At 41.3% G+C, this 13,798-nt stretch overlaps 1 protein-coding gene across 2 annotated transcripts in view; it reads right to left on the reverse strand.

Moving 5' to 3' along the window:
- Nucleotides 1–13,798, reverse strand: part of RASGEF1C (RasGEF domain family member 1C) — a 79,036-nt gene that overhangs the window by 34,212 nt on the left and 31,026 nt on the right. For both annotated transcript variants that reach the window (XM_028718203.2, XM_077924598.1), the window contains exon 2: nucleotides 2,819–3,000. In XM_028718203.2, the coding sequence (XP_028574036.2) occupies nucleotides 2,819–2,998 (180 nt within the window). In that variant the 5' untranslated portion in view covers nucleotides 2,999–3,000. The remainder of the gene's footprint in view (nucleotides 1–2,818; nucleotides 3,001–13,798) is intronic.

The raw sequence follows: 13,798 nt of genomic DNA on the forward strand, positions 1-13,798 counted from the left end.
CGTGCACAAGATAAACAGCTATAATATAATGACTGGTAGCCACTAAAACTTTATCGTCATTGAATTGTCTGATCCCCCTGTAAAGTCATCTACCTGCTGGAAAGAAATCCCACAGATTAACTATGTGAATGGAGAAAAACTACTTCCTTTTGTTTGTTCTGAATCAATCACCATTCATTTGATTGGATAACCCACAGGTTTTATTACAATGAGAGATGGGGTAAAATACATCCGTTCACCACCATGCAAACTTTTAGAAATGTCTATTATGTTCCAGCTGTACTTACAGCCTAGTGATGGATGACTGTCAGTTTTGGTTTCTCTCAGTTTCTCGTTTTTCCCAACAGTAAAAGTCACACTCCATATTTCCACATCTCGGTTTGCACTTTTAAAAAAGCTATCATGAAAATCCACCAACATTTTAGTGCCATTTTAAAAATAATGATTACGATTACAACAGATGCATGTATAGTACTGCGTGTGTATAGAATTGCATTTTCCAATCTTGTCTTGTGTCCATCAGCTTAGATAGATAGAATCAGAGTTGGAAGGCACCCTGAGGATCATCTAGCCCAACTCCCTGCAATTTATGTATTATAAGATCACAGCCCAAATGTATGTATTTTAGATTGTAAGAACAAGATGAGACCTGCTGGATCAGACCAAAGGCCCACTTAGTCCAGCATGCTGTTCTCACAGTAGCCAATCAGATGCCTATGGGAAGCCTGAAAGAAGCACTCATCCCACCTGTGATTCCCAGCAACTGGTATTCAGAGGCTTACTGCCTCCAACCATGAATGTAGCATATAGCCCAGGGGTCAGCAACCTTTTCCAGCCATGGGCCAGTCCACCGTCCCTCAAACCATGTGGTGGGCTGGACTATATTTTTTTTTGGGGGGGGGGAATGAACAAATTCCTATGCTCCACAAATAACCCAGAGATGCATTTTAAATAAAAGGACACATTCTACTTATGTAAAAACATGCTGATTCCCGGATGGTCCCCAGGCCGGGTTGAGAAGGAGATTGGGCCGCATCCAGCCTCTGGGCCTTAGGTTGCCTACCCCTGATATAGCCATTGATCCTTTTCCTAATGATATCCAGCAGGCTGAAAGTAGAATGCTGGAAATCTTACACACTTACTTGGGATTACGTTATATTGAACGCAATATGATTTAATTTCAAGTAATTGGTAGATCAAAACTGTTAACCACATTTTTTGAGACACATGGTTGAGGATAAAAACCAATATTGTTGCAGCTAATTAAACAGCACCTATGCAAAATGCATAAGGTATTGTATAGTCCTGCAGTGTTACATGAAGAAAAAACCAACAACGTTAAGATTAAACATCTGCTTCACAACCAAAAAAACAAAACAAACAGGCAAAGAAATTAGATAATTTTGTTATACTTTTAGTTTCCAATTTTTTCATGCTTCACAGGACAAAATTAATCTATGAATATATGAAACTGTGAATATAAGATGGATATGTATCATGTTCATGTGTGTGTTGCTAAAAATGTCAGAATTTGCTGAACTTTGCAATTATTGACTTTGAAGCATTAGCCTTGGTAGAGTATTCATCTCCAGCACAGTGGAGTTTTTTTTTTTAAAAAATAGCCACTCTTTTCATGGGCTAAGGCTGCAATCTTGAGTGCTCATTTCCTTTCATGTAAATGACCATTGTTTTCAATCAAAAGTTGTTAGGCTATAGATTCTCACTAATGAAGTACTTTTAGCTCTAGATGTAACAACAAAAGCCAAGTTAACAGTGGCTGCAATTGAGCCCTAAGACGTTATACATGTTTAGAAGTAACTGAACTAAATGGAACTTAAGATCTTTTAACTGTGAGTGCAATTGAAAGCAGCATTTAGCAAACTAGAATTCACAATAATAAGAACATGTCCCCTGATCCAGTTGGTTAGGCTATTCTTAGTATATGATATTTGTTTAACATCCCTTCCTCCCCTTGACTTTGCCCCAGTGATTTGGATGAAGTCTAGGAAGAATAATAGAAACTTCAGGTTAAATCAAAGGGTTACACAGAACCATTTATCTTGCAGTGTATCCTACATTTCATCAAACATTTACAATTCTTGTCATGATACAAATTTCCTTTCCACTTGGGCAACCATGCTACTTCAGTGTGAAAGAGCTCTACAAGAATCACATAATCATAAATATTTATTCCCTATCATTCCACTGAATACAGCAATACCCAAGGTGGGTTACAACTCACATAGTATAGAACACTATTGATAAAACTTGCAGCGATCCAGTAAAACAGTATGGGAGATCACATTCAGTATACTCAAGACCTTAAGCTCATTCAAACAAAATAGCATTTTAATGCCCCATAAACCAAGCAGACCTCCTACTATGTTGAAAGCCCTCAACCAAACCTCCGACAACAGTGGGATTCAGATAAATCTCCCACAATGACTGAAACGTGAATGAAGACTCATATGGGAGATGTTGTTCCATTGGTACCTTAGTCCTAAATCATTTAGGACTTTTAAAGTGGTAGCTAGCGCTTAAACTGGGATTTGAAATGGACGAGTCCCATCAGTGGAAGCCCTGCACAAAGACCACCACTTGTGCAATGGGGCTTTCCTCTCTCTCCTCCCCCCCAAAAAAAAATTGGCTCTGGGGGTTGTTGAGAGAACTCCCAGAAGAGTAAGTGAAAAGGGAGGGGGGCATTCTGTCTGGCAAGCTGAAATGCATGCCCTGACAGTATGATGGACATAGCAAGAATCCCTCCCAATGATCCAGTTCATGAAAGTGATGTGGCAGCTTACATTAACATAGGACTTACCTCAGGGTAGTAGTCAGCTGTAGGTATAAGATGCTGGATTAAAGCGTCAAGAGATGCTGAGGTGAGGTTTCCATCTTGAAAGATCAGCCCTCCTTCATCACCTTCTTTGGGTGGATGTAGATGATGAGGGCTGAAGCCACAAGGAGTAAACATGCTGGTAGAGCTCAGTGTTTGGGGCATCCCTGTAACAGAAGGCAGAGCAAGATCTTAAAGTCAGCAGAGAAGTTCAACTAGAGCTATGGCCATAAACTGAAATGTTGCCTAACAGTGAATAACTAAAAGGAAAGGTTTAGGTTTGCAAAATCTCTCAGGTGTTTGGAAGAAGAGCTGGGACTCCTGTTCCAACATTACCATCTGAACAGGGCCCAGCCCCTCCCCATTCTTCCTTATCTGCCTCTTCATCTTCCTTCAGAGCCTGCCATCCCACATCTGACCCTGACACATCTGAGTGACATCTGAGTGACACATGACACTCTGATGGCCATTTTCAGGAACAATTAATTAATTGTGTACTGCCTGAAGACTCTCCTTTCATTTTTTGCCCTTAATCTAGGTCAGGGATGGGGAAATTGTGGCCTTTCAGATGTTGGATTCCAAGTCCCATCATCCCTTACAGTTGACCACGCTGACTGAGGCTCGTGGAAGCTGGAGCCCAATAGAAGTTAGAGCGCCACAGGTTCCCTGCCTGTAGCTTAGGTGAAAGCCTGTAAGAGCCCTGTCAGGCAGCTGTATATCTTCCTATTAATAAACCTGTCAAGTTTCAAACACCTGAATTCAGTAGTTAACATTCTGCAGACAGCACATCTTGATAACTCAAACAACTCAATGTCTATGCCTGCTTAAACTAAAACATTAAGGAATCAACTCTTATTTGAGGGAAAAGAAATTAAGAGTGTGTGCCTAGGTTCACATTCCACAGGGTGGATATGTATTACTGTTCTCTCTCTCATTCTTAGTTTTCCTTCTGCCAGAAATAACTTGTCTCACACAGTGCTTTCTGCTGAGGGTAAACAAGGCAAAGATAATAAGGTGCCAAGTGATCAAATCAAATCAAATATCTTTAATACGGTCAGTGACCAGGAAGCAATTTATAAAAAATATGACATTAAAAGTAGTATTGTGCTACAAATAACAGTAGAAATATGGCCAATTCACAGAATTGGTGCTTATATTTATGACCAGGTTTCGATTTTTAAGGTTTTAAAAATTCAATTCAGGTGTCGCTACTGTTTATTATCGTTCTTGTTTATTATTATTACTGTTTATTATCGGTGCCGAGTGATGATGATAATGATAAACACAGGGGCTTTCTATGGATTGCGAAGGTAGCAGCAATCTGGCTGTGGCAGCAGGATATAAGTGTGACAATGCTTTTAAAATGTCCCACAGATATCTCCCTGGGCCTCCCATGGGTGGGAGAAGAGAGGATAAATCCTTGCTAAACCAGATGGTTTCAGCAATGGCAGGGCAGTTATAGCACTTACTTAGCCTCTTAAATGGCAAGGAAGCCTTCTTCTGCCAAAGCTATTTGGGATCCATCCCTGGCCCTGTTCCTACGCCAGCTACGCCATCAGTAGCAGCCTGCCTGCCTTGCTGAGGCCCACAAAATTGCTCTGGGCGATATCTCTTGATGTACCCAGTCCACTGAAGTTCACTCTGTGGTCATGAGGCAGATCACACTTTGTTTGGGGCCATCTACTGGACCCCTTCACCGTGCAAACATTAATCATTGTTCAAAAGGAATAGAAAACATCAAGCAGATATATATCTATATTCTGGTTCCTCTCTATTCTCACGTTGAATTATCCAGGAATAAGGAGTGGGGCTGCACCAATCAGCGATGGCCCTGCTGTTAACTGCACATCTCCTGACTTCTGTGCACCCAGTGTGAATGGCTATAGCAAATAGTTGTGTGCATAAAGCCTTTGCTGGGACCTCCAACTCTGAATGACCAGGATTGCAGATAATAGGGAAACCTTAATGCATACAACTCTATGTGCAAAGGTCCCCTTGCTCCAGATGTTCACACTGTATTTGCAGACATCTGACGTGGGGCTACTCTATGCAGTCCTACTGTTTGTTCCTGTAGCGTGCAGCACAACAGCAAAGAACATCCAAATAGCGCATACAAGAACAAAAAATCCTGAAAAATGGCTTCGAGAAAGTATTTGGCTTAAAAAGTGCAGAAGAAATTCTTTTCTTTTCTTTTCTACCTTGCTTTTATGCACTCCTTACCACTTTATTCATGCTTCTTCTTCTTTGGCGATCACTCGTAGCCGAGTAGGATTGTCTTCCATAAACACGGTTTTAACAATGAGTCTGTAAGTGATTGTGGAGGCCAATTCTGGATCCACACAGTAGGGACATTCGTTTCCGGGCGGGAGTTGATCACGGTGTGGATTTGCCAAGCGTGCCTTCCTTTTAGCACGTTTCTCCCTTGCATCCTGAGTTTGAGTGCCTTCAAAGTCTATGACACCCTTGGTAAAGGCTGTTCTCCAATTGGAGTGCTCACAGGCAAATGTTTCCCAATTGTTGGTGTTTATACTACATTTTTAAAGATTTGCCTTGAGACAGTCTTTAAACCTCTTTTGTTGACCACCAGCATTACGCTTTCCATTTTTAAATTTGGAATAGAGCAGTTGTTTTGGAAAACGATAATCAGGCATCCGCACAACAATTGATGTTGAAGAATCATTGCTTCGACACTGGTGATCTTTGCTTCTTCCAGTACACAGGTATTAGTTCGCCTGTCTTCCTAAGTGATGTGTAAAAATTTCAGGAGACTCCATTGATGGAATCTTTCGAGTAGTTGGAGACACCAGAAATATCTTAAGAATAATAAGGAAGGCCATAGCTCACTCGTAGAGCATCTGCTCTGCATGTAGAAAGCCCTGGTTCAGTTTCCTAAAATTTCAGGGTAGGTATGGGAGAAAACAGTGTGAAATTTCAGAGAGCCATTGCCAGTCAATGTTGGCAACACTAAGTTAGATGGACCAATGGTCTGGTGCAGAATAAGGCAGCTTCCTACGTTCCTAATAAATTAATACATGGAGCAGCCATTCTGAGGCATATTATTAGCATTTAATACAATGCACTGTCCCTGTTGTTCCTCTAGATTTGGAACACTGCCAGGGTATAGTCTTAAGGCACATATGACCACCACCTTGTTAAAGACAAGTAGGTCACAGTCTGCTCAGTACCTGGATGGGAGACTTCCTGGAAACCACGTGTGTTGACTTGGATCCCATGTTGGATGGAAGAAAGGTGGGGTGTAATATGAATAATGCTTCACTAGTTTTAACTATGAACAAAAAGTGGTGGTGGGAAAGAGATGTTACTTCACTTGGTTTTGAATGACAAGGTTGTCCGGGCACTGAACCCTATTCAGGCTTCATTGATAGAATTTTCATTATCTCGTCCTTCAATGAGAAAGTCCCTGCAGTTTGGTCTGATTCACTCCTACGTTTGTTTCCAGAAAATCTGTAATAATATTGTCGGTGATGGATCTCCAACTACTGAAAGAAAGGAGGGGGGAGGGCCTTCTCTTGATTAAAAACCAAACAAGACAACAAGTAATTTCATTGTCCCCGAGAGGGGGTAATGACAATAAAATTATTATTATTATTATTATTATTATTATTATTATTATTATTATTATTATGGCTTGATTTCAAAATGACAGCATGCTCATTAACAGTAATTGAATTTGTGTTACTCTAGCAAGCAAAGAAGCTATAGAAGTTTCTTTTTTTAAAGGGGGGCATGCAGTGTATTGATAGTAATCTTCCCAGCCTCAAATGATTGCTGTTCATCCTACATTATATTAAATGCAGTGTACATACTGTATTAAATCTGGAAAGATGGCCAAATCCCACTTATTGCCAGCATATTGCCACCATATTACTGTTTTGTTTCTATGGCAATAATCTCTATAAAAGTATGTAGCTATATAGAATGAGGAATGAATTTTACAGATGTATAACTACTAGAGCCAGGGGTGGTTTTTTGTTTTTTGGTTTTTTGGTATTTGCTTGCCTTTTTTTTAAAAAAAAAGGTTGCAAAACTGTATCAGTTACATGTCTCACACTTTCTCCAATGCATTCTGTGTCTAATTTATGCCCCACAGATCCCCTCTTTCGACCCCAGATTTATTAGCTAACAGAAATTAAGCAAAAGACTTCCCAGATATTGTTAATAAATGCACATTAAAAGGTAAAGGTACCCCTGCCCGTACGGGCCAGTCGTGTCTGACTCTAGGGTTGTGCGCCCATCTCACTTAAGAGGCCGGGGGCCAGCGCTGTCCGGAGACACTTCCAGGTCACGTGGCCAGCGTGACGAAGCTGCTCTGGCGAGCCAGCACCAGCGCAGCACACGGAAACGCCATTTACCTTCCCTCTAGAAAGCGGTCCCTATTTATCTACTTGCACTTAAGAGTGCTTTCGAACTGCTAGGTGGGCAAGAGCTGGGACCGAACGACAGGAGCTCACCCCACCATGGGGATTCGAACCGCTGACCATACGATCGGCAAGTCCTAGGCGCTGAGGTTTTACCCACAGCGCCACCCGCGTCCCTGCACATTATACTACTTCAAATGTCTTTTGAAAGCTAAGCGGAAGCAACATGCTCCTGAAGTCACTCCTGACTGAGGTAATATATAATTATCCCATTTTAACTCCATACCAACCCTATGCAACATAGATTTTAGCAACAGTGATTTTTCCAAAGCTTTTAAAGATGAGCAGGGATTTGATAGGGTGTATTTCTGTTCCAGATTCAACACTCATCCTGATAATGCTCAAAACACATGTGTAAGTTGTTGTTGAAAGTTGTTGAAAGGCTGGCATGGCATGTTAGCCACAGAAGAACTGCTTTTCATTCAGTGGATGTGAACATTTTGCTTTGAGGGATGTGTATTTCTCTAATAATGAGGTACAATACTGTTAGACTTTATCCTACTGAAATAAACAGACAAAAACAGGAGTTGCCTGGAAGGACAGATTATACTGCATACATTAGAAAAGCAAAATCCTGTTTTTTCCTCATTGTGCAGGACTAGGATTTAGTTTTTTCTTTCTTTATTTCTTTTATGCATTACAATAGGGGAAAGGGATCAGCAGCCACGTATCTTCTCTTATTTTTCTCAGTTCTTCCTTTTTTCATATTCATTGCATTTGTTATCTTCATTTACATGACAACATAGCTCTGCTGTCTTCAATGGCTTATGGCTATTATAAATATAATTCATTTGACTTGAGCTCTGCTATGGGATTGTTTTGTTATACTTTGCATATATCAACTGGGGATAGCCAATGTGACACCTTCCAGATGTTGTACTCCAACTCCCACCAGTCCCAGTTAGCATGTCTGATTGTTTGGAATGATGGCAGCTGAGGCACAACATCTGGACAATACCAAGTTTGCTATCCCCAATCTAAACGAATAACTGAAAAAATATAGGGATTATATCACTATATTGTTTTGGGGCACGTGCTCTTCCCCAGAAAGAACCCAAGACTCAGCTGCCAATGAAATATCAGTACAATAAACCCACTGAGTTAAACAAGTCAGGTAGGCAGCTCCACATCCAACAGCTGCTGGGTGAAGAATAGCACTGGCGCTAATTCTAAGGACGTCAGGATGTTGGGGAGATTATGTCAGAATTGGCCTCATGGCACAGAGAAAGACAATCTAGGCTGGAAGCAAAGTGCAGGTGTGTTTGCAGGGCGGAGGAGAGTGACATTCTCAGTGAAGAAGAACTTAGAAATATATAGAGGCAGTTTTGGACTATTCATACTTATAACTTGGCAGAGAGCCATTTTTTTGGTTAGTGTTACAAGTCTGCTCTGTGCAGCGTGTGTCAACAAGAAGTATGGATTCACAGGAGCCTCTTTCCGCTTAAACGGAAAAAGGTGCTTCAGCCCCAGAAGAGCAGGATTCTTTTAAAAGCAATAGAAAATCAGTCACCCAAGAGGCTTTTGTTAGATATCATCCTACTTTAACCATAGTCCCTGTGCCATCATCACAAGTCAGCATTCATCTGTGAGAACCATTCAGGGCAGCTTTTTTCCTCTCTAACAGCGAACTTTTCCTGAATCTACAGTTGTTATGGGCATTCAAGCAGGGAGCTTGGCATAGGCGGAGACTTGTTCGAATGATTGTGAACAGCCTCAGGGTGGGCACAGTTCTGTTTACCCTGCTTGCAGGACTTGAAGTAATAATTTGTGAGAAAACCTTTGGTCCCGCTTTGCAAACCATGAAGTTAAGAGGCCCATCCCCTCCAACTTTGTTCAAAGGCAGAATGGAAATCACTGCAAATAAGACTGTAATAATCAGAGGTCTTTCTCCTGGTCTCCCCACTTAATGAGGAGATGTGGATAGTTGTGCACCGATTCTGGAATGCTGTCCCTATAAAGGTTCATCTGGTGTCTACAAAAGCGTATTTTCAGCACCAAGGGAAGATATTTCTGTGTCCCCAGGGCTTTTAATAATGATTGCAATAACTAGACCAATCCTGCTTCACCTTTAGTATTGCTTGTTATCGTTTTTATTAACCTTGTACAGCTTTGTGATGGTTTTATGGTGATTTTTGAATTTACTGAATTGTACCCAACATTAGTTCTAGCTTCAGTAGCCAAACTGAAACCAACAGAGCTAAGTTAGTCATGTCCATTCATTTCAATGGGTCTATTCTGAGTAGAACTAGCTTTCTAAAGTATTTGGATTTTATGAACCATTCAGAGGATCTGGTAAATTGGATGGTGCTTTGAATGCAATAAATAAATAAATGCAAATTGATATTTGAGAGAAGAACTTGGGCATCTTGGAGCCGATGCTTGTTTCAGGGTAGTAAGCTAACATTTAGGATAAGTTCACCCAGAAAAGCCAATTATCACTGAAAATACTTAGGAAGGAAGCCTTAATTTTGGGATCCAAAAAGCTTAAGAATACAGTACTTGCCAAGATGGCTTACAAACACTTTGCAATGCATTGCCCAGTTGATGGTGAGATACATCAGCAGGAGGTTCAACATACTATACTACATGAGTAACTCTCACAATGCAATCCTATGCATATCTACCCAGCAGCAGGGCCTTGCAGAGCCAGGCAGAGGCCTGGGCCAGGTAGATAATGTGCCCCCCTTTTTTACCCTGGGGATAACTGAAGACTTATAAATAAGTAAGTATATAAATAATTTTCACAAAAGTTATGCTGACAAATAATTTTATTTCAAGGCTTGAACCGTATCTGCATATCTGCCTTTGCACTTCCGCGTTCGCCCCAGTGCATCCCCTGTGATTGTGAATATGCTGACTGAGGCCCCCTTTGGAATCGGAGGCCTGGGCTAAGTGGCCCATAGCCCCCCCTCCATCTGGGCCTGCCCAGCAGCAAGGCCCACTGAATTCAATGGGACTTACTGCTATGTGTGTGGGATTGCAGCCTCATTATCCTTCCATGGCTCAAGACCATTAGGCAGTGGAACCATCTTACTGTTTACGGCCAAGCAGAGCGTAAGATAGTCAAAAGATTGGCTAAATGGATGTCTTAGTATTTCCTTCAGTGAATTGTGATTCACCATTTGCTGCCGATACACAGTCTTTTTTGCTTTCATCCCAATAAAACAAGTTTTATTACTGTAAACCCTCAGTGAATTATTGCTAAAAGCAAAACAGCTGCTTCTGCTTACTTATATAGCTACTGTGTCATCGGTGTCTCATGCATCAATTTGCAGAGCAGTTTAGGACAGCATGACTATGAAGCCTGTTCTACTATTTTTTAACAAGTTGCCTATTTAAGATATCTGATGCAGACAGTCATTAGTTGTTGTCAAATTATCAGCAGTGCAAACACTGATGAAAAGCCAGCTGTGTTGGTATGAAAATAATCTATGTCCTGAACAAGAAGAATTAGTCTGGCATCACTGTTGGCTCAGCCAGGTAAGTGGGGAGTGAGAAGGCTGCTGCAAACCTCCCTGTTCTACTAATGAGAAATAAGAATAATAAATGGCCATATTCCACATATTAAGGAATATAAATGTATCCTAGGGTATTATGTGAAGGTACACAAAACTGCCATCTTGTTGAAGCAAAGGTGTGCTTGGATAGAAGACAACTTGTGATGGAAGAAAGGCAGGATATAAATGAAAGAAAACAAACCAGTAACATTTATAGATCTCTTAGTATATTGTCAGGTGCCTCACTCGTTAGATGCCTCTGCCTGATTTTCAGGAATTATCCCGTCATACAGCACCCCTCTGTTATGTCCTAGGCCTTTCATGAAGTCCCACAAACACTCAGGCAAGGATTTTCGGGGACTACAAAAGGCTGTGGTGTGGAACAAGGATGCTAAACAGTTCCATTGTGCAAGAGGCCTTCTGTGTACATAACTCTGGATATACGGTATCCCAAAAGGTTTTTTAAAAATTATGATTTATCTCTTACTTTCTTGTTACTCAAAAAAACCTTTAAAAACCCACAAACTTTTGCAAGTGTTTTGTGAAAGCAGAATAACTAGGCTGAAACCCTATACTCACATTATCTGGTGTTAAGTCCCATTGAACTCAGTGGCGCTTACCTCTGAGTAGACACATAAGGGATTGTATCATAAGCCAGGGCAAAGTCACCATCAGAGATGTTATAAATTGCCTTCCAGTAGGTTTAGAAAATTATTAGGTACATCATACTGAAGCCGATGGCAGTTGTTGCTTTCTTTTCACATTTTCAACAGGCCATAAAACATTCAATTTGCAGCCTGAAAAGTTGTCAGATTGCACAAGCATCATCCTATACATCACAATTAATGAAAAAACCTTGGCGGTGCTTGAACAAGAAGCAAATACATTTTACTGCACAACGTATTAATTCAAGGAAGTATAGGAAGGTGAGTGAGAAAGGGAGAAAATATGTTTTTTTAGAGTCACAATCACATAGTGGCAATAAAGCATAAATTTAGAGACTTTTGCCTGCTTATTGCTCAGAAGCAGGAAAGAAGCCACTATGTGTTTAGTAACAACCAATACAACTACAGTGGTACCTTGGGTTAAGCACTTAATTCGTTCTGGAGGTCCGTTCTAAACCTGAAACTGTTCTTAACCTGAAGCACCACTTTAGCTAATGGGGCCTCCTGCTGCTGCCGTGCCGCTGCTGCATGATTTCTGTTCTCATCCTGAAGCAAAGTTCTTAACCCGAGGTACTATTTCTGGGTTAGCGGGGTCTGTAACCTGAAGCGTCTGTAACCCGAGGTACCACTGTAGTGAGACCAGCAGCATTAGGATGTCCCCTTTAAAGGGGCATCACTGTAAGAAATAACTGATAGTACAAACATGCAACAGGGTGGTCACTTTCACCCTTGGCCAGCCATCCGGCATCTACATGCTGGCACTGGCAGTGAGCCAAACTGGGCGTTGCTACCCATATTCTCTCCCATGTAAGTACATATCACATTTACACCATATACACAGCACACATGCACCATGCCCTTCTTTACTGCTGCTGAGATTTTCCAGTTTGTAGTGGCGAGAGATTGTTGGCTCGCTGTGCTCCGATGAGCTACTCACCCACTGCTGTCTACCAGCCTTTGTGGCTTGAAGAGCCCTGCCGCTGCCAGGCTGATACAAGGCAATCAAGACTGGAGGAGCAGTCAACAGCAGTTGACTCTGGGTCGCCCCAAGACATTTTGACACCTGAGGTGAATCACAAAATGGCACCTGCCCCCCCACCCCTGCCACCAGGGAAGAAGTGAGTGAAGATCAAGGAGAATCAAATCCACCTTCCCCGGACCAGAAGAGCCTCCTATTTTTTGAGAGGCCCCTGTAGAGATAGCATGGAGGAGGGAGTGGATTCGGTCCCTGTGGATCCTGCCACCTGAGGCGGTCGCCTCACCTTGCCTCATGGGTAACAGATACATCTCAACAAGAATTCTAGCAGCATAGCATTCATTTATCTTAGGGACAAATGGGGCATGTTCATAATACTTGCTCCTGTTCTTCAGAAATGTTTTAGCAAAACAAAATATTTGCCAGCTACTCTCAATAATTGTCTATTTTTTTAAAAAAAATAATCTACCCATCTATATGCCCTGAAATATGCCCAGTGCATCAACAACAGTATAACATTAAAATCAATTACTAACATGCTGCTTGTGAGAGCGCAAGGTCACCTTCCTGGCAGAATGCTTTTGTTTATGCTCATGTCTGTAAATTTTGTTTGATAGGAAAAATGAATTACTGATTAGCATGAGCTTGAGAGACAGTCCCAAGCAGAATATAAATCAGAAACAGAATGATTTCCAGCCAATTAAATTAATCACCAATCAAAATTCTATCCAGGCAACAGTTCTCCAGAGCCTTTAATATCTTACCCCTCCAAATTTTTAATATAACTTTCCTTTTTATGTTAGCATCAGCACAAAAAAAGGAGAAAGATCTTTAACAAGAGGCAAAGTGGATAAACTATTTGATCTTAAAATATTGCCAGTCATCAGAATTAAGGCATATGAAAGGCGATCACTGTAAAAGGACATAATACTGAGCTGAATTAAATTGCTATTATTGCCTTGTTTGAGAGATCAATATAATTGCACCTGTTCAGGCAGCCATGTAACTAGGACGCCTTAGGGTGAAACTACAGCTTGGGATCAGGTTAGTCTCTTCCCTATCTGAATGCTATGATTGGCTGATGAGGTCATCCTGGCTGTGGCACATAAAGGTTCATTTAGCAGCAATGGAGGGGGGTGGGGTGGAAAGATTTAAAATTTTTGGGGGGGCCCAAGAGAGTGGGGCCCTAAGCTATATACGTGATTTAGCTTATACGTAAATCCGGCACTGCTGGTAGCACAAGATATAAGGTTCTGGAGCCTGACTGCTGGAAGCCTAGATTTAATGTGTTTTCTTGCCCTCTGCACTCCCCCCCACCTCCCACAGTTCTTCACTCAGACTTGTTTGTGGGGTTTTTCCTAAGTAACACTGACTAGTCAAGTAATTAA

The sequence above is a fragment of the Podarcis muralis genome, chromosome 2, assembly GCF_964188315.1.
Source record: "Podarcis muralis chromosome 2, rPodMur119.hap1.1, whole genome shotgun sequence".
Lineage (NCBI taxonomy): Eukaryota > Metazoa > Chordata > Lepidosauria > Squamata > Lacertidae > Podarcis > Podarcis muralis.